The sequence below is a fragment of the Pongo pygmaeus genome, chromosome 13 (genome assembly GCF_028885625.2).
Source record: "Pongo pygmaeus isolate AG05252 chromosome 13, NHGRI_mPonPyg2-v2.0_pri, whole genome shotgun sequence".
Classification (NCBI taxonomy): Eukaryota; Metazoa; Chordata; class Mammalia; order Primates; family Hominidae; genus Pongo; species Pongo pygmaeus.
The window spans coordinates 117,009,454-117,030,582 of NC_072386.2; the positions used below are offsets into that span (position 1 = coordinate 117,009,454).

Below are 21,129 nucleotides of genomic sequence, written 5' to 3' on the forward strand. Positions count from 1 at the left end.
CTGTAATTTGTTTTCCTTTAACAATGCAATGAATTTACAAATTCCCTAATGTTGGATTTTTCTTGCGCCTCTGGAATAAATCTTGCTTGATCATGGTGGGTTTTGAGTTGCTTTAATAACAAACTGGATTCAAATGGCTAAAATTTTATTTAATAGTTTTACAACTATTATATACTTAAATGAGTTGGTCTATAGTGGAGGTTCACATATTGAAGATTTATCAGTGAGCTTTAGAAGGTGGTCCTGGCTCAGATGAGTTTGGGAAATGCCAGGTTAAACAAACCAAAGAGGTTTCTTTACTCCTGGACTTCACAGAGGCCTTCCTTAATATACGAACACTTAAGGTACAGTATAAACTGCATGCAGCACTTTCTCAAGTTGCCTACAGAAGCCCATTTTCAAAAAACAAATATTACATTCTCTGGGGACTCGTGTTCTAGGTTAGTCATCTGCAGTTCTTTTTGGTATTGTCTGTTGGATTTTGGTATCAGGGTTATGCTAAACTTGGGAAATGAAATAAAAATTTTTGTTTATTTATTTATTTTTTCCTGTGTAACAGTTTAAGTAACATAGGGATGATCTGTGCCCTGATGGGATGACAGGGCTTGCTGTAAAGCCACCTGAACCCATGGCATTTCTGAGTAGTGAAGACACTGGGAATGCACACGTGCATGGCTTCCCTAGTGGTTTCCCCCTGACAGCCCATTCTGCTTGGCACCCTTTTCTTTAGGATCAAACAGCTATTATGGAAAAGCCTAGAATGTGTGAAAATGAGACTCAATGCATTAGCAAATCGATGCTGATCACTCCCGCACGGTCCTCAGCTCCTAATGAATGCTCCAGCCTCCTGGCAAGAAACCTTTCAAATCTTGCACACGCTGGCCTCTGCCTGGGGTGCCTGGCTGGGCCGTGTGGGGGGCATGGTTGGTTAAGGCGCAGAGTCCACCTTTCCTACCAGCCACTCTAGCTGAGTGTCAAGCTCTGGACCCTCCCCCAACCATCCAGCTCCATTTTATCCTTGGCTTATGCCTTTCCCCAAGTACTGCAGAGTAGGACTCCTGCTAAAAACCTCTTCTTGTAGATGCTTGCCTGAGGCTGGCCCCATAAACCTGATTCTAGGCTTCTGGGGATAAATCATCTAACCAACATAAGGGGAGGCCTGAGAATTGCTAGGAAATTGGGGTTAGTTTGAGACGACTGGCTGAGCTCACCTTAGGTGAGCTGCGGGGTGGGGGAAGATGAGCTGAAGGATTCTAGGGTTCAGTGAAGCCTAAAATGGCTGGGTGGGCGGAGAGTCCTTAGAAGGGGCCAACTTCTAGCCTGAGGGCCTGGGGGCTTCCAGGGATCTGCAGCCGGGCGGAAGACTGGTCTTGCGTACAGCGAGGCCTACGAGAGCTAAGCGGGCTGAGGGTCCCTGGAAAAGACCAGCCTGGGGGCGGGGACCATCGACGCCCCAGGCTCCAGAGGCCGGGGGTTCCCGGGGGCCTGAGGCTGGACTGGGGTCGCCGGCGGGCTCGGGGAGGCCTGGGTGGGCGCACCGGGGCCCTGCCTGCGGCTGACGGGCTGGGCCGAGGGGGAGGCTGGGGAGGCGGGGTGCCGGCCGGGGCGGCGGCGAGGGCTTGGGACGCCAGGGCTCCCTCTCCCTCCTCCCGCCCGAGCCAGCCTCGGGCGCCGGGCGCCTCCCCCGATCCTGAGCCAGCGCCAGCGCCGGGAGGCCCGGAGCCCGGCCCGCCGCCGCGGCCCGCGGAGGGAGCCGCCGCCGCCGCCGCCGCCGCCGCCGCCACTGCCGTTGTCGCCGCCGCCGCCAGGCCGCGCCCCGCCCCTCCGCCGCCGCCGCCGCCGCCGCTCCCGGTGAGGCTCGCGCTCGAGCTGCGGCGCCGGCTCCTGCCGCCTGGGCCCCGGGCCCGGCCCCTCCCGCGCCGCCCGGGCGATGAGAAGCTGCTTCTGCGTGAGACGGAGCCGGGACCCGCCGCCGCCGCAGCCACCGCCGCCGCCGCCCCAGCGGGGAACAGTTAAGTGAGGCCCGGGCGCCGCGGAGGCTCGGCAGAGCCTGCCCTGCAGCCGGGAGGGCGGGCGGGCGGGCGCGGGCCCCGGGCCGAGGGGCGGGCGGACGGGAGGAGCCGGGCCGCGCCGAGGCCTGCGGGCTCCGTGCCCGGCCCGCGGCGGGGACAGGCCCGGGCGGCCTTTGCAGAGCCCCGAGCGCGCCGCGGCTGCCGGTGCCCGGGCTCGGCCTGGCGGCGAGAGGCGGGAGAAGCTGGGGGACCCGAGTGCCAGCAGCGCCCCCAAGGCCCGGGCAGGTGAGGGGCGCCGAGAGCCACCTCTGCCCGCGTGAGAGGGAGGTGGCCCACCTGGGCACAGACTGGGGACAGTCAATCGTTTGACCGGCCTGGCCTGGGGTCCTGCTCTCTGTGGTCACGTGGGTGCAGACCAACGTGCACCTGCCCCAGGGGCATTACTGCCTCTGTGACCTGGGCACAGCAGAGAGCACACCTAAACCCTCGGGCACCTGTCTGCAAGGTGACATGCCCAGCCTGGGTACCTGAGACCCAGAGCACCCATCCAGGAACATGGTGGGCACGTCGAGCACCCTACAGTGACTCCAGCACCAGCAAGACGGGAGGAGCAGGGGCTGGGACAAGAGCTGAGGCATGGCACCAGGGGACATCACATCCTCAGAGGCAGGCACCAGGGAATGGGGTAGACCCAAGAGCATCTTTTGTCCTCTTTGTTACCAACACACAACTGTTCTAAATCAGCAGCCCTTCTCACCATGAAAGATGAGACTCTTCTGTTCCCTGCCCCTCAACACCTCTTGCACGAGGCACTGAGCAAGACCACAGGAGGGCAAAAGGCAAATGGTGGTTGCCCCTTCCCTGCTCCCTGCCCCCACCCAAGAACCAGAGCCCACTCCGATTGCTGTCACAAAAGCAGACAGCAGACCAGCTCCTCTTAGGGGCCTTTGTCTCTCGTGGTTCCTCCTCAGTATAATCTCATTGTACATTTCTCGACAGCTGGCTGGATCTCATCTCGTTTTAACAGGGCTAGGAAATCTTATCAGCGGCACCAGGAAAGCTTAGAAAGTTAAAAGATACGCTCTGTGAAGCCTTGACTAACTCAAAAACTCAGTGTGCCAGGATGTTTAGTTACAGTAGATGGTGACACCTTTCTTGCTTGTTAGAAATCATGTGGGGTCCTTGGAGATACTGTACCACGCTCAGAGTCTTTAAATAGGGCCTCAGAGAGATGAGGCTTCTGCTTGGGACCCGGGCTTCAAGCCCCATGGGAAGCAGTTGATGTGGCGATTACTGGTTCATTTAAACCTAAACTTATCTTCTGTAATCCACATTTTTCATTCCTTCCTTCTAGGCTTTAGGTCACACTCCTAATTTAGGTTCAAGGCATTTTCCTTGCCCTGTCTCCATCCTGCTAGGGACCTTTTACCACTTCCAACTGGAATGTTGTGCCATGGTTATGTGCAGGGAGTTTAGAATTAGCCCTTAGCTTAAGTCATGGCTTTCCTACTTACTTTGTGCTCCTGGACAAATTATTGAACTTTTCTGAGTTTCAGTTTCCTCATCTGTAGAGTGAAACTAATGGTAGTATTCATCTCATGGGATTATGGCGTGATGTAAATGAAATTTTGCAAGAAAAGTCTAGCTCAGTGCCTGCTATGTGGCAAGAAGTCAGTAAACGGTAGGGGTCATTATGAGAGGTTTGTTAACGGATGAATGAGAGGAGTAGCTTATTTATTTATTTTTAGAGTTTCTTTCTGTCTGATTTTTTTTTGGTTTTTGCCTGTTTGCTTTTGAGACAGGGTCTCACTGTCACTCAGGCTGCAGTGCAGTGGCACCATCATGGCTCACTGCAGCCTTGAACTCCTGGGCTCAAGCGATTCTCCCACCTCAGCCTCCCAAGTATAGGTGCCTGCCACCACGCTCGGCTGTTTTTTAGATTTTTATTATTTTTAGTAGAGATGGGGTCTTGCTATGTTGCCCAAGCTGGTCTTGAACACCAGAGCTTAAGTCATCCTCCCACCTTGGCCTCCCAAATTCCTAGGATTACAGGCATGAGCCACCACACCTGGCCTATTATTTAGTCTTTAACAGGACAACCAGGAAGTGATGGTATAGTAGAAAGAACACTGGACTTGGATTTAGGAGCTTGAGTTTGACTCTCGGGCTACCTCCCGGACCCCAGGTGACCCTAGGCGAGTCACAGAACCTTTCTGAATCCCCATTTCCGTAATGTAAAAGTGTCTTAAGAACAAAGCCTACCCCATAAAGCTAATCAGTCAAGAAGGGCTGAAGGAGCTAATGTATGTGACTGCACTTGGCACTGCAGGAGGTGGTGGTCCTCATGAAATTTAAGTGCGATTCAGCATCCAGCAGCAGATTGTGGTGTTTTTTTCAGGTCCGATGTTTATCCAATTTGTTGCAGGGAGAGCTTTAAGAAAAAGAACACAAGAATATCCTGTGTTTGTACATGTTACAGAACCACGCCACCATGTGAGCACACTGCTGGATGCCCTCTCAGGGCCTTGGAAGGGGTAAGGGAGAAGTGTAGTCTCTATCCATTTCATGGAGGATCTTCTTCTGGGGGGATCAGAATCCAAATGGCATAGGCCCCTCTGTCTGAGTTTGCCGGAAGTGCTCCATACTCAAAGGGAGACACCCTTGCCACACTGCAAAATAATGATGGTGCTGGAGTCAAGCATGGGAAAAGTCGAAGGTGCTGTTATGATGATGAAGGTAACAAATGACTACATGGCTGGATGTGGTTAGGCTGAGCACACTGTGTTGCAGAGCCTCCTTTGCAGGTTGGGTTGTGGAGGGGAGGCCTGGGTTTCTTGAATGAGCTCCTTCTCCCCAGGCTGCTCTGGCTCTCACCGAGGCCCACCCTGGCCAGCATTTCCCCAACCCACTCCCTCCAACCCCGGCTCTCCTTGGCCTTCTGCTTGCTGGGCTGCCCTAGGGAATCGTGGCTTCCCTGCGCCGTCTGCACTAGTTGCAGTGGGTTTGCCAGAGTCAGGTCTCCTGTCTCCAGCTGCCTGGGAGGCAAAGCCACTGCAGAGTGTGCTTGACATTACCTCCCTTGTTGGGGACATCCTGTGGACATGCATTTGGTTTACTTGACACGCTTCTGGCTAGATGCAGAACTTGTCCAGGAAGAGATGTGAGAGCCCTGTGGGCCTAGAGCCCAGGGGTTGCACATAGTAGCTTTGTAGCTCATACTTTCCTTAGGACTGGAGGGCCATCTTGTTGGACCTGTGGCAGGAGTCAACACGAGTTTGTTCTTTCTTTCTTTACACACACACACACACACACACACACACACACTCTTAAAAAAAACAGATTCTAATCAGAGCAGAATATTCAAAAGAATATCCCCTGATCCTTTAGAAGAGAGAAATAAATGAGTTTGTAATGCACTAAATATGCCTGTGGTGTTGATGAAAATGCAGATTCTAGGATCTCATACTCAGACTTTATTGAATCAGAATCTCTGGGGAACAGGACCTGGAATCTGCAGGCTTAACAGACACCTTGGGTTATACTTCTACTTACTGAAATTAGAGACCTACAGTTCTTGATGCTTTCTAAAAAAGTGTTAAATACACATAACATAAAATTGACCATCCTACTCATTTTTAAGTGCACGGATCGGTGGCATTATGCACATTCACACCGTGGCGCAACTAAGCTCCAGAACTTTTCATCTTGCAAAACTGAAACTCTGTGCTCATAAAACAACTTTCCATTTCCCCCTTTCCTCACCCCTGGCAACCACCATTCTGCTTTGTGTTTCTGTGAGTTTGACTACCCTAGGTATTCATAGAAGTGGATCATACAGTATTTGTCTTTTTATGACTGGCTTATTTAGTTTAGCATACTGTCCTCAACGTTCATCATGTTGTAGCATATTTCAGAATTTCCTTCCTTTTTAAGGCTGAATAATACTCCATTGAATGTGTGGACCATATTTTGTTCATTCATCCATAGATGGATGCTTGGGTTGCTTCTATCTTTTGGCTGTTGTGAATAATGTTGCTCTGAACATGGGTCTACAATTCTCTTTGAGACCCTGATTTAAATTCTTTTGTGTAGATACCCAGAAGTGGAATTGCTGGATCATATGGTAATTCTATTTATAATTTTCTGAAGAACCATCACACTGTTTTCCATAAAATAGTGGCTGTGCCATTTTACGTTCCCACCAGCAGTGTGTCAAAGTTTCCAATCTCTTCATATGCTTGCGAACAGTTATTTTGTTTGTATGTGTGTTTGTTTTTGGTAGTAGCCATCGTAATGAGTATAAGGTGAGATGTTGTTTGGATTTGCATTTCCCTAGTGGCAAGTGATGTTGAGCATCTTTTTGGGTGCTGGTTGGCTATTCGTATATTGTCTTTGGAAAGATTTGTTATTCAAGTCCTTTGCCCATTTTTAAATTAAGGTATTTGTTTTTTTGTTGTTGAGTTGTAGGAGTTTTTTATAGACTCACATATTAACTGCTCATCAGATACATGATTTGCAAATATTTCCTCCCATTCCATAGGTTGCCTTTTTACTCTGTTGATTGCCTTTTGCTGCAAATTCTTGATGCTTTCTACACATTATAACCCTGTCGAAACAATATTATTTGCTATTCCGGTTTTATAGGGATGGAAACTCAGGCCCAGTTTAGTTTAACTTGCCTAAGGTTATACAGTAAGTGTCAGAGCTGGAATTCAAGCTCGGGTCCCTTGGACTCCAAAGGGGGCACCCCTTCCATTCATCTGCTCTGCCTGACGTTCCCCCCTTGGAACTAATAGCATAAGGAGGCCCCATGGAGGTCTGAAGGAAGGGGCGTTGGTTGGAGAAATGTTCAGTTGCAGGTGGGGAAGTATGAACGGAAGGCCTGGGAATCTCTTCCGTTAGACCACTGGGGTGCCCCTTCCTGTAGCTCAACATCATTGCTTAGATCTTAGAAACAGCAGAGAAGTGCAGACAGGTTTTTTAGTTCAGTTTGATGGTGTTTTGTTTATTTGTTTTCTTAAGCATTTTATAAGCTTGTTTCAGAGCCCATCTGCTCCTCGCAGTTCCCCGAGCAGTCCCTGTGTGTTCACACCATGGTGCCTTTGTTGAGGCTGTGTCTTCTGCTTGCAAGACTTTCACCACTCCACACACCCCCATCTTTCAGGGAGGCCAGTTCTTTGCTCACCTTTCCCTGCCTCACCAGGCGGAAGGAAGAGTCCCCTCTTTTGCAGTCCCTCTCTCTTGGGATATTTCCCACAGCCCGTGAGCTCCATGTCTTATTCATTGCTCTATCACCCAGCACTGTGGAGCTTCTCCTTGTCTGTGCACTCTTCAGTCTCAGTCCCAGCCTGAACCAATTAAATGAGAACCTGAGGATAGGGAATGGGAAAGCTGTGCTTCTACAAGCTCTCCGGGGCATTCTTCCTGCAGCCAGCCTGGGCACCCACTGGCCCCTGACAGGCCCACATCCAGCCTGGCTGCACTGAGTTAGATCTAAATCTGGAACTCCCTGGAAGTGCTGCAGCCCCTTCCCCTCTCCTCTGCAAGTGGCTCCCCCCTGGGGTCATGGTGTGTGTCCTGTATGGAGGCATCAGTGACCTCAGACCCCGGGCTTTCACTGGAAGGGGTCTGACAGCTCTGCTGTTCCCCTGCCCCTTTATGTGCCCCTGCCCCTTTATGTGTCCCCACCCCTTTATATGCCCTCTCCCCTTTATGTGCCTTCCTTAATCCAGTGAAACTTGGCAATTTTGAGAGGATAGGAATTTTGTTTGTTTATCCTTCCCCCATTCATTCATAATCCATTTATTGAGCACCCACCATGAGCTGGGCATTGTGGTGGACATAACACACTTTTGAGTAACTTACGGTCTGCTAGGGAAAGCATGTTCTAGCCTTCTGAGAGGAAAGGCTGTGTGTGTATGTGTACGTGTGCACGAGTGCATGTGTGCACATTCGTGTGCTAAGACTACGTGCTTGCATGATGTCAGGATTCTGAGTGGTGGCACCTGTCTGGCTGGGCAATTGGAGAAGGTTTGAGGGGAATGGAAGATGTGACCCTGGTGTTTTGTTTTGTTTTTTTTTGAGACAGACTCTCACTCTGTCATCCAGGCTGGAGTGCAGTGGTGCAATCTTGGCTCGCTGCAACCTTCGCCACCCAGGTTCAAGTGATTCTTCTGCCTCAGCCTCCCGAGTAGGTGAGACTACAGGTGCGTGCCACCATGCCTGGCTAATTTTTGTATTTTTAGTAAAGACAGGATTTCACCATATGGGCCAGGCTGGTCTCGAACTCCTGACCTTGTGATCCATCCACCTCGGACTCCTAAAGTGCTGGGATTACAGGCGTGAGCCACTGTGCCTGACCATGACCCTGGTTTTATTTATTTACTTATTTATTTATTTTTTTGAGATGGGGTCTGGCTCTGTCACCCAGGCTGGAGTGCAGTGGCACCATCTCAGCTCACTGCAACCTCCACCTCCTGGGTTTAAGCGATTCTTGTGCCTCACCCTCTCGAGTAGCTGGGATTACAGACACCCACCACCACACCCGGCTAATTTTTGTATTTTTAGTAGAGATGCGGTTTTGCCATGTTGGCCAAGCTGGTCTCAAACTCCTGACCCTAGTGATCCGCCCGCCTTGGCCTCTCAAAGTGCTGGGATTACAGGTGTGAGCCACCACACCCATGTGTGACCCTGGTTTTAAATGGTGGGGTGGGTGTCTGCAGGGGAGGAACCTGGTGCCCTTGGCTGAACTGTCAAGAGGAAGGAGGGGGAGACTGGAGGGCTGATTCTGAGGCTTTTCTCCATGGAAGATTGCCTTTAGGTTCATTCCATCCATCCATCCATCCATTCATTCATTTATCAAATACCTGATGAATACCTGCTCTCTTGTACTTAAATTTTGGACTGTAGACCAGCTGTTTTAGTATCAGCTGGGAACTTGTTAGAAATGCATGTTCTTAGACCAGCTCAGGCCTACTGAATCAGTATCTCGGGGGTGGGGTTCAGGAATGTCCATTTTAACAACCTTTCCTGGTGATTTTTGCACATGCTAAAGTTGGATAACTTCCACTCCAGAATGTGGACTTTCCATCTCATTACTGTAGCCTCAGTGCTTAGCCCAAGTGGCTCCGTGTTCATCTGTGGACTCACTGTTCACACGCCAGGCCCCCTTAGGGACCGGGAATGTAGGAGGATGCTTCAGGGGGAAGATGGCAAGGTCAGCTGAATTTGAGGTATTCCTGAGCCATGTGGGCAAAGACACGAGACAGACACCTCTGAGTCTGGGGATAGAAGCCTGGGCTTGAGGTATTTTGGAAGTCATTAGCATATGGGTAGAATGATTAGATGACCAAATATATGAAAAAAATTTCTCAAGACCCATGTGAAAGTCAGAGAGGGGTGTGGTGGCCTGGCTGGCCTGAAGACAGGTGTTCTGATGATTCTGGCAGGGGCCCCCATTTGCCTGGCACTGAAATTATATTAGTGTCTTTACTCTGTGAGCACCGTACCCATCAGGGCAAGCTGTGACTCCTATCACCAAACACTCAGGAACCATTGCTTTTGGGGCCTCCAGGATGGTTTCATTTGTAGGCATCTGCATTCTGTTGGGGTCCTTTTTTTCTCCTTCTCTACAGGGGACAATATGACACCACCCAGCAAGACCTGATGGGAGTGGACATGGACTACCCTCATTTGCAGTAATCATGGGCAAGCAGGTGGTACCCACAGTGTACTGGAGTATGCCCTACCCTTCAGTAATGTTCCCTGGTTTGTGCACAGTCAGGCCTGTGTGGGGCAGGGCTTTGGCCGGGGCAGGGCTTTGGCCAGGGTAGTGCTATAGAACTTGATCTTGAATTTATTTTTGGAAAGTGAATCCTGGAACCTACCATTGCACCATAAGGGTTGCAGCAATCTGAACCCTAGTCCTGCCTCATGGGGTTTATGCAAAATCTATGTTTGGTAATCAAATAGTTAATAGAAATCTAAGCATAAGGCAGATTGAATACACATGCGCATACACTGGATTCTTCTGTTAGAGGGAAAAGGAAGTGCTCACAATTGTTAGTTCCCTAGCTGGAAAATTCTTTGCGATCTAGGAAAGCTTAGAAAAATATTTGCCTTAGTTGCCCAACAACTTAGCAGCCCTCCTAGCAGCCAGTGATTTGTTGCCACCTGACTATGTCCAGCAGCATTTGTCAGAATGATTTGACCCTGACTGGTCACCAGGTAATCTGTCCAAAGTTCAGAAGGCGTCAGGATGCCATCCTGAGGCTCCACAGTGACAGCCTCTCAGTCTGTGCACTGTCCCCCACGGGTGGCCCCAAAGCCAGCTGCCCATTTAACTGGGCACAGCATGGACACTGGCCTCAGCTCTCAGCCTTCTGAGGAGGTAGGTCTCTGCACCTTTCTGTAAGGAGGTGGCTGGGTTTGTGTGTGTGGTGTGCATTGGTGAGACCTGGCCACAGGTTCCCTCCTTGGGGACAGGCAGTCCCTTGCCTGTCCTTCTGTCCCTTGCTTGCAATTTGCCAGCAGAAAGGTGTCAGTAATCCCGGGGCACCAGAGGTGGACATGGATTCCTACAGACCATCGCTGCCAATGGGAAACAGGCAAAGACCCTTTTAACGAAGACCGGAGCAGCAGCTTTTACTGGGGGACAACCCATTTCCAGCAGCTACCTGCTCTTGTGGCGTTTCCTACAGCGAATGAAATGTTTATTCTTTTCCCTTCCTCAGCCCTGTAAGCTGGTATATGTGAGCAGGCAGTTTTTGTCTTTGGTGCCCTTGACTTTAGATTTCAAGCAAGCTGATCACAGGTTTGCCCTTCTGTAGGGATGTAATTAAGCCACTGGTTTTATCATTTCAATTACAGTAGCCCAATTTATTCTGCCCCCCTTTAATACTTTGAAATTACTCTCCTCAAAAGTTGTATGCCAGTCATGCCTTCAGCCCTGACCAGCAGCGCTGGCTGGCGCCGCTTCTGAGCCGGCCTCACCACGGCAGGAGGCCAAGATGGCGGGAGGCTGGAATGTGGGCCCACTGCCCAGGGCACCTGCTTTGAAGGCAGCGCCCCCTGCCCCCTGCAGTTGTTGCTCCCTGAAAGCACTTTAAACTCCTCGGCCCACAACCCGCCGCTGGAAGGGCCTGGGTGGAGAGAGGTCTGAGCTTTGTTAGTTGGGTTTTGATTTCAGTACAGGAGTTGATAAAACGAGATAAACCCCAGGCTCAGGAGGGCCATGGAAATTAAACAGAGATGATATCAAAGTTCCCCTGAGTTTTCAACTGTGATACAGTAGCTCAGTTTTCTCCCAGACTGGGGCCGGGAGGCACGCCTTTGATTCCGAAACAATGTTCAGCATCAGTTAAGCCCAGCACTGCTGACTTTCAGGGATTAAGCACACTGTTGTAGTAATTCTTTGATCAGCTACAAGGGAGCAGTGTGCCGTCTGTATGAAGGGTCTTTATCGTTAAAGTTCATTTCTCCGTGAACCTGGGATGACAGCCTTGGCTAGGTGCTGCAGTGCCGGAAGCTGGGGCCTCCCCAAGCGCTATCTGCAGCACTGCAGGCAGAAGCTGGAAGCAGGCTTGCTCCTGGCTTTGTTGTGTGGTTTGCATGGTGCTCTTTGAGTATGGCATGGTGGAAAAAATCCTCCTAGCTTGGAAAACACTTCACCTTAACCCTCCCCAGCTTACCCATTCCGTACACATGTGGGCGCACATACATGTACGTGTGTGCACACACGCACACACACACACTACTCTCCTGCCTTGCCGAGGGAGCCTCTCGGGGCAGACAACGCTGCCTGAACCGAGGCTCTGCAGCCCCCAGCCTTGGAAATGATCTCACAGAGGCTGTATGCCCGCTCAGGGGAGAGGTCAGAATGGAACCATCTGGGACCTGATGACCTGTGAGGTGAAAGTAAGAGGACCTGCTCAAGGTCCAATCTGAGTCCCTGGCATCCTACCACCTTTATTCGTTACCCAGCATGTATTGAGAATAGACTTAGATTGGCCCAATCCTATAGTTCTGAAAAATCTCAACATTTGTCTTGTCATCCAAAACACTAGGTCAACTTTGGGAGTTCCCTATAGAGACCTTCCTCGCAGCCACAGCTGGGATGGCACAAGTTTCCCCATTTTGCTTCCCCCTCCTCCGGATTGGCCCTGCAACTTCCAGTTGGTAATGGAGCCCCTGTGAGCTGTCGATCCTGCTCGCACCGTGCCATAGATCAACCTATTCCCTCCTGTACGATGCTCGGATCTCCCTCATTAGGCCTAAATTTACCTCCATCCTACACAAACATGACCTTAGCTCATTTTTATTGTTGTAAATTATTTATGAGGGGAATGTTGAATCTTGAAACTGAGGTGTGACGAAAATTAATCCCACGTTACTTTTATCCTTCTGTACTTTTTTCCCCCTTGCTTGACTTATTGAGCTGTGGCTAGAGAAAGAAAAGCTTTGGCATTTTAAAATATAATTAGTGTTGAAACTGCTTTCTCAATTGGATGGGATGTTGGTGCCTCTCTGCCGAGTACAATAGAAAACAGACCAGATCTAGGGAGGAAGACCAGTCGTCCCATTCCTGGAAGGTGACCCGGCCACCTCCCAGGTTTGATGTGAGCTTCAGCTGGGAAGGAGCCTGAGAAAGCTTCTTGAGAGCTGCAAAGCGCTGTTCAAATGCAGCAGACCTGTTAGTGTGTTTTGCGGACAGTTTGGACTTTGAGATACAGATGGATGCTGGATGAGGAGCTGTTGATACAACCTGGAGTTGTTGCAAGTAGGCCTCCGGATTTGATGTGAGAGGGCCCGCATGAATGGCCTCCTCGAGTCCTTAGCCACGGGGCCATCCTTCCTGGCTTGAGGCTCCACGCGGCCTGGGAAATGTGGAGCGCTAGTTAATAAATGGCCTTTTGTTAGGAAGGTCAATTGAAGTGCCGGTAGAGATGCAGTTAAAAGTAATTTGCAGTCAGAAAATATGTAATTCAGGGCAAGCGGCTTTGAGTGATGGCCCCTGCCATGGATATCTTGGGCGTTTCTCATTAAAAGCTGCCTTGGCTGGTGATGGCGCTTCCTCCATGAGTCGACCACAGCCCTCGCGGCCTGGAGCCATTTGTCCATATTTCACAAAGGCCGCCTCCGTCCGGGGCACAGCAGCTGGGGGGAAGGAGAGAGAACTGCTGGCGTTGGAGATGCTCTGCGCGCAGCTCTGCAGGGCCCTCTGGCAGGCCAGGCCCGGCTCCTTTGTCTGCCTCAGCCGGGGGCCGCCCGCAGCCATCTTTGAACCTTCTCCTGGGCCGCCGCAGGGCATTGTGGGAGCAGCATGGCTTCTTCCAGGGCCTGGTGACCCTCCTGCTGTTGAGAGCGGGCTCCAGGCAGAGGGCCATTGTCATCATCGTACCGGGGAGGATATTGTGACCAGGGGATGTGGCAATGAATCCACCAGCAAATAAGATACTGCTTATTCATGCTTACCCCCACTTCCCTCTCTCCTCCTTTTTCTTTGTCACTTTCTTTTCTCTCTCTCTGATAGTAGAGGCCATACTATCTTAAAAAAAAAAAAAAACTTACCTCACATGTTCTTTATTAAATTCACAGCGTGATATTTTAGCACTGGCAGAATTCGTACATTCTGTTAATGAGTTGTTAATTGCAAAGCATTCTTGGTAACCAACAGCAGGTACCAATATTTTGCAAACTGCAGCCATGTGATTTTCATGTTACCAATACTACGGGATTTTTCAAGTGCTGAGCCCTTTTGATCAGTGCCTGCTCTGGATCTGCAGGTGCAGATATTTAATTCTAAACCTTTATTGGGGACATGCATGTGTATTCACTCAATAAATATTTACTTAGTGCCTACTGTGTGCAGGAAGCTCTAAGCCCTGTGTTTTATGCAGATAAACCTGCCTGGTAAATGAAACTTGAAAATAGAAAATGATGCAGTGATGCAGTGTGATACCCCCTGCCCTGGCCGTTTAGAAGCTTATTTTCAGAAGAATTAGGTAAAGCATAACTTTGTTAAGCTTTATTGTAAACAGAAGAGGAGACTGCAGCTGTGCCAGGCACTTCCTAGCCTTGATCGAGGACTCAGCTCCATTGCATTGACAAGTCTGTTTCCAGAGCTTTTTGTGGATTCCACTGACTTCATGGGAGACTTGCGTACAGCATTTTGATTGTTCCTATTTAGGAGGCTGCAGTCATTTTTAATGGCCTCTGCCTTTTCTGATTCTAGGCTAGAAGCAAGAATATTCCTCCTGCCTGCTTAGTGAGGTAGGGTGTTTGGTTTGTGTTAGAAGCAGTAACCAGCCTTGAGAGATCTGGCAGACCTACAGCCAGTGGAGTTTGATTGCTGCAGAAGGAGGTGGAATTTGACTTGCTCTTTTTCACTGCTTGTCCTTTTAAAAGTACTTAGGTTCATTTACATATGGTGTTGCCTCTTTTATTTGCTTTCTGGTGCACTGCCACTCCAGCTGCCCAGACCCAGTGCTCTCTATATTCTACCTGTCTCCTCTGGTCACATCAAGAGGCAGTCAGCAGCAGAATAATAATTCCATTTTCCCTCCCTTTCTCTCAAAGTGCCCAGCAAGAATTATGATCATTGTTAGTATTTGGCTTTGAGTAAGTGCCCACATGACCCGAGGGTAAAACACAACAAAGGGATCTGCCAGTCCCCTATGGAGTGACACCTATCACATTTCTGGCCAGTTACCTGGACTTGTGTGTCCCAAACCCCACCAGTTTTATGTGCTTTTTTTGAGCACCTACGGTGTACCAGGGACCTCTCCAGGCCTTTCATTTACATCCACTCTCTTTGACTCTCTTGGTCCTCACAGCAGCTCTGCAAGGGTCAGTATCATAACCTCGTTTTATAGCTGAGAAAGTGAAGAGTCCAGGAGGTTAAATTGCTTACTCAAAGTCACCAGCTAGTCAGTCATGGAGCCTGGACTCCAACATCATTCCTTCACCCGAGCCCAGAACACTTATTTCTATGTTTGCAACATTCCTTGCTTCTTTGCAAAGCTCTGCATGCTGAAGGCCTAACCTTGGCTGTGGGTTTGGAAGTCTAGGCCTCCATAGGAGAGATTGCAAGGGAGAGAGAGGAAAGGTGTTGTTAGGCTTAACCGTGTCTGACATGTCTTCAGAGCAGCTACTGGTATCTGTTCAGAAATCAAGCAGCTGGATGGCGGAGTTAAGAATGACATGCTCTTGGGTTTGAGTCAAACTCACCTCCTGAGAGTAGAGACAAGCTCTCATCTTAGCTCAGTGTTCAAAGCTAACTTGAGAAGAGTGGGAAACAGAGGTGATTTGAATTCTTGACCTGGGGAAAGGGTCACATAGGGTCAGGACTCATTCAACCAGTACAGGTATGTGAACCTCAGGGTATTTGCCCCAAGATTCTGGTTCTGTTTGAGACTTTATATTATTCACATAAATGCTATGTTTGAATTTTGTGTTTTCTTTTTCCTTTGCTGAACCAGGACCAGTCCACCATGCCTGAAGTCAAAGACCTCTCAGAAGCCTTGCCAGAAACGTCAATGGATCCCATCACGGGAGTCGGGGTGGTGGCTTCTCGGAACCGAGCCCCGACAGGCTATGACGTAGTAAGTCAAGATACTAGTTTGTACATTTTGCTCACTGATTCTACAAGTATTTATCTCCTGTGTCCAAGACCCTCTGGCCCTTGTGTGTAAGATGTGCTTCTTCCCTCTAGGAACTTAATCAAGGGAGGGCGTGGAGAGCATCCTGGTTTGGGAGTCAGAAGACCTGAGCCCATCTGGGCCATTTCCTGGCCTTGACCACCTCTGCGATGGTCATTTTCACCTTTCATTTGTAAAATTAAGGAGTTAGATTCATTGATTTTCAACTTCTGGTTGTGACATTTCATGAAAAGGATTCAGAGTCTATGAACGACTCCTGGTGGTTGTCGTATATTGTCATGCATGTGTAAATATTGTAAAGGCATTGTCCTACATCTGTGTAGCTCTTTACAGTTTAAAATGTTTCCTACCCATGAACTCATTTAGCTCTCTTGGGCTTTTGGAAGGCTGGGAGGGCAAGTAGCTGTATCGCCTCTTTGCTGATTAGAGAACCCACGCTCTGAGAATTGAAGTAACAGAGTCCCAGTCCTTGGATATGGTGAATCATCAGGACCAGACCCCCTCCAAGTCCAGTGCTGTGGCTGACCGCACCACCACAATTTAGTGGAGAACTTTCCTTGCTTTTCAGCAGACATCTGTGCTGGTGTTCAGTAGTCCTGATGATTGGAACTGGTTCTTTTGTTGTTTCAGTAGGTAAATTCTGATTCGGGTGGAGCTTGCAAAGTACAGAGGAATGTTAGGAGGGTTTAATTAACAGTGGATATTATCATGTGTTGTGAGATTCTAAGGTGGTTTATGTTTACTTTCCTCACTTTGTTTGTGACGTTTTGTTCTTATTCACTGAAAATGTGTACCAAGAATGCATAAGAGTGAAAGAACACGAATCTCATTAGCCAACACTGAAAACCTCCCACAGCAATTAGAATAGTCTCTGATGTCCTGCCGTGAGGAGAATGCGATGCCTGGTCCAGCAGAAGAAGCCCCAAGGCAGCGTTTCCCAACTTTGGCACTGTTGACATTTAGGGCAAGACAATCCGATAGTTCTTTGCTATGTGTTTTCCTGTGCATCCTATGATGTTTCGCAGCATTCCTGGCCTCTCCTTAGTGAATACCAGTAGCACTTGTCCCTCCTCCCCCAGTGGTGACAACCCAAAATGTCACCAAACATAGCCAGATGTCTCCAGGAGCAGGGGGTGGCTGGGCAGAATCAGCCCCCATTGAGAACTGCAGTGGTCAAGGCAGATCTGTACTGGGTCAGCCAGTGCTGGGTCCTGGGTAAGGAAGGAGGAGCCTGTTCAAATGCTACACATCCCTTCTCTAACTGTTTGAAAGCTCATAAACATTTTAAAAGTGAAAAAGTGAAGGAAACTTTTCTGACAAACATTTCAGTCTTACCTGCTGCTTGACTTCAAAGCATGGTTTGAATGTATAACTTTCCATAAAATAGAATCATTAGGTATGGCTTTGTGCCACAAAACTCTGGGGGAAGATAATAAAAATGTTCCTGATTTGAGAAGCCAAAGTGTCTTTTGATGAATTAGGGATGAAGCAGCAAGTCATGAATCAAGGCAGGAACTGGGAGTTCCCGCTGTGGGAGAGGATGGGCTCAGGGGTCGCTCTCCTAGGAGAACTCGCAGGGAGCTTGAGCCCAGGGCAGGGGTCTCCCCATCTTCCCATGCCCTCTTTTGTTGATCTGTATCTTTAGCATTCCGTTTGTACATTTAGGGTCATCCTGCTTGCTTGGCTAGTGGGTGGCAGATGGCCTTTGATAGTTTGGTTTTCTGGAAGTCTTGGTAAGTCTGACAGGAGCAGAATCTATCCCTATCATTTTCTCCTAACATCTAGCTCAGGGCAGAAGAGCGCAGTGTCAAATGAGTAAAATTAATAAGCACATTTCATGATTGTGCTGTGCCATGCATTTTAGTGGGAGGTGAGCAGGGCAAGGGGCTTGAGCTCATCTGCCCGGTAATTACCCAGCTCTGCACGGCCGAGGTGGAGACTGCCTGGGCTCCCTCTGAAAGCCCTAACAGGGAGAGAGGTGGGAGTCCCCTCGTGGTACTGGCCTCTGGACTGTGTGCAGATAAACGTCTCGTTCCCCAGAGGTCTGGCCCCAAGTTCAAGGAAGGCGGGGAGGGCATGGTGAGAAGAGAGACTTCTCATTCCTTTTATCTGGAGTTTCATATTAAGTCAACATCCAAACCAAAGTGCAAGGCGCTCTGTGGTGGCTAGGCTGCAGAGATGCTTAGACAGAACTCCAGCAGATGAGGAAGCCCTGCTGCGGATTGGGCCGAGACCTCTTTCTGTCTGTTGTAGCTGCTGTAGGATTAATTTCTCCCTGCGCGCAGAGCCCGTTAAGTACTGCCACCACGCAGCCCTGCGAGTTAGGCACCAGATGGACTGGTGACCCTGAGTAGCACAACTGCTTTAAAATGAGCTTAGGTCCCATTGCTGCTTGAGGTAAAAGGTGCCAAATGTTCATTTATAAAAATTTAATTCAATAACTTCCCTTCTCTCTGGGTCAGGGGAGCCTTCTTAGGCTAGGGGTCTGGGGATTATTTGCTAAACTTCTCAATTTATTGTTTCGATGTCTGCAGTCCTCTCTGAAAGAGCCTCGCTTTTCTGTTCTGCACCCACACTATCTGGGAGTGACTGGTGCTTCTCTCCCCTTGCAGTCAGAGTTGGGGTGAGTCTCGTGCATCTTTGTGATGCCACGTGCCCGGAGTAGTGACTATATATCATAGATGACTAGTGTTTGCCAAAGGTAGTGCATGCTGTTTTATCCTGGGTGGATGGTCAGTTTTCAAAGAATTGTAATGCTATAAGAAGCACTTCCTGCTACAATACCTGTGTGCAGAATGTAACCTTTGATTTACAAGCCACTCTGGGATGTTGCAGTGTCTAAAGGGCATCAAGCTGGACATTACTGAGAATCATTGTTGGGTGTGTTTCCAGCAACACACATTTTACCTTTCTTCCACATTCCTTTGCCTTTCTAAATAAATGCTTATGGCCAAGCATGGTGGCTCATGCCTGTAATCCCTGCACTTTGGGAGGCCGAGGTGGGCAGATCACTTGAGGTCAGGAGTTCGAGACCAGCCTGGCCAACATGGTGAAACCCCATCTCTACTAAAAATACAAAACATTAGCTGGGCGTGGTGGTGCGTGCCTGTAATCCCAGCTACTCATGAGACTGAGGCAGGACAATCGATTGAACCCAGAAGGCGGAGGTTGCAGTGAGCCGAGATTGCGCCACTGTGCCCCAGCCTGGGCAACAGAGTGAGACTCTGTCTCTAAATAAATAAATTAATTCATAAATAAAGGCCAACAACTCAGAGACTGAAGCTGCAACACTATATTTATGAGATGACTCTTTTTCCATAAAGGACATGTCTTCCTTTCCTTGAAAATATACTTCTCTTTGTTAAAAAAAAAAAAAAAAAAAGCAACACGGAGAAAGTGAGACGAATCAAACACTCCAGAACATTTTAATTTTAAATTGTTTATCTATCCACCCCATTTTTTGAGTACCTACTATGTGCCAGCTAGGAGATGGGGAAACAGCGATGAGCAAAACACACACAGCTCCTGCCTTCGTGAAGCACACAGTCTGGAGGGGAAGACAGGCAATGATGGTTGCAAATAAATAAAAGATGAAGCTGGGGGTAAGTGCTTTGAAGGGAAGTCCTTATAGATGATTTATCTTTCAGATCTAGCTTTCCAGATAATTCTGACAGCATGAACCCTTTGCATCCTGCTTCTAAAAATCACTGATCATTCCCTTCCTTCCATACCTGGAAGGCTGCTAGGTGTTGGAGCCTTTCCCAGGAGACTGCCTCAAAGGTGCTAACAGTTCTTCAGTGCCAGCTTTCTCCCCTGCCACCACATGGCACCTTTTTTGTTGGTGACATCTGCAAGGTTGTCCCATGGCTGGGTTCAGCTCCCTGCTCACCTGGCAGCTGCTGCTCTGGCCTTTCTGGCCTGTGTAGGGGTTGGACACCGCTCTCCCTGCATCTCCCCCTCCTCTGTGGCCCTCCATGGTGTCTTAGTCCTTTTGTGCTGCCATAACGCAATCCCTAAGACTCAGTAGTTTATAAAGAGCAGGATTTATTTCTTACAGGGCTGGAGGCTGGGAAGTCTAAGGTGAAGGGCCTGCATCTGGCAAGGGCCTCATTGCTGCATCATCCCATGGCGGAAGTCGGAAGGGCAAGAGAGGGAGAGTGAGCAGGAGGGGGCCACACACATCCGTTAATCAGGAACCCACTCCTGGGATAAGGCTGTTAATCTATTCATGAGGACAGAACCCTCAGGACCTAATCACTTCTCACAGGTCCCATCTCTCAACACTGTTGCACTGGGGATAGTTTCTAGCACATGAACATTGGGGGCACATTGAAAGCATAGCATATGGCTTCCCATAGAACAGCTGAGACCAAACTTACTTTTAGTGAGACCTTTCTGGGACTTTGGGGATAATGGGAGTGAGATATTAAAACTCAGAGGATCTTGACAGCTGTGGTGGGGGTCCAGGTGCATGCTCAGACCTCTTCCTAGCCAGCCCTGTGTCTTGCTGTTGGCTGCCTTCGTCTTGCCTACCTCAGAAAAGCATTGAGAGGTGCCACACCTTAGCAGCCAGGCTAAACTGAGTCCTGGTCTTAGAGAGACTAGGAGATATTTTATTCTTTTTTCTCACTCCAATTTAAGACCTCCTCCATTCTCTTATGGAGAAATCCCACCCAACACACAGAACACACAGGAGTCTTTCTGGCAAAGTAACCCTGAAGTGACAGATCAGCCTCAGGCTCCGTGACTCTTTCTGAAAGTCCAGGTAAGGGATTCTCAAGCTTTAGTGGGCCCCAGTTCCCTGGAGGGCCCTGCATCAGAGTTCCTGCCTGAAGAGTGCTTTCTACCTTCGGGCATATCTAGAAGAGCAAAGGCCTGATGATAATAAGCATAGGTTTCAGTGGCAGGCAAGGAGCCACTCCCCAGGAGGTCTCTCTGATAACCACATATAGGATAAAAATCCAAATTCTTTGGTTTGGCTTTCATGATTTCAGTGTATCTTACAGTCTCACTTCCTTCTACTCATCCTTTCTCCAGACCCGTTGAATGGCTCACTTTCTCACATCCAGAATAAGCAGGAACTTTGTACCATTGTACCTTTAAACCCTCTTTTTTCATGTTTCGGAAATGCCTATACCCAGCCCCCACAACTTTTAAGTAAAACTTTTCTCATCCTTAAAATCCAGGTTACATAGCCGCTTAGTGAAACTTTTTCTGACCATTACTCATTCATTTATTTATTTGCTCATTGGTTTCACAAATGTTTATTGGCCACTTAGCTATTGTCCAAGTCACTGGAAATCCAGTATCCTGAGAAGGCCGGGCTCCATCAGGTGAGAGGTGAGAGATGAGGATGGGCAGGTGGGTGAGACCAGATCATAGCCACGCTAAGGAGTTTGCTATTATTCTCAGGGTGGTGGGAGTCATTGGGAGATTTTAAGAAAAAAGAGGCTCTTAGC

The 21,129-nt window shown here is 49.1% G+C and overlaps 1 protein-coding gene across 1 annotated transcript in view; it reads left to right on the plus strand.

Annotated features, from left to right (window-relative positions):
* Nucleotides 1–1,777: 1,777 nt before the first annotated feature.
* MVB12B (multivesicular body subunit 12B) overlaps nucleotides 1,778–21,129 on the plus strand; it is a 179,359-nt gene continuing 160,007 nt past the window's right edge. Inside the window, exons 1-2 of the mRNA XM_054501910.2 lie at nucleotides 1,778–2,011; nucleotides 15,491–15,613. Coding sequence (XP_054357885.1) covers nucleotides 1,931–2,011; nucleotides 15,491–15,613 — 204 coding nt within the window. The 5' untranslated portion in view covers nucleotides 1,778–1,930. The remainder of the gene's footprint in view (nucleotides 2,012–15,490; nucleotides 15,614–21,129) is intronic.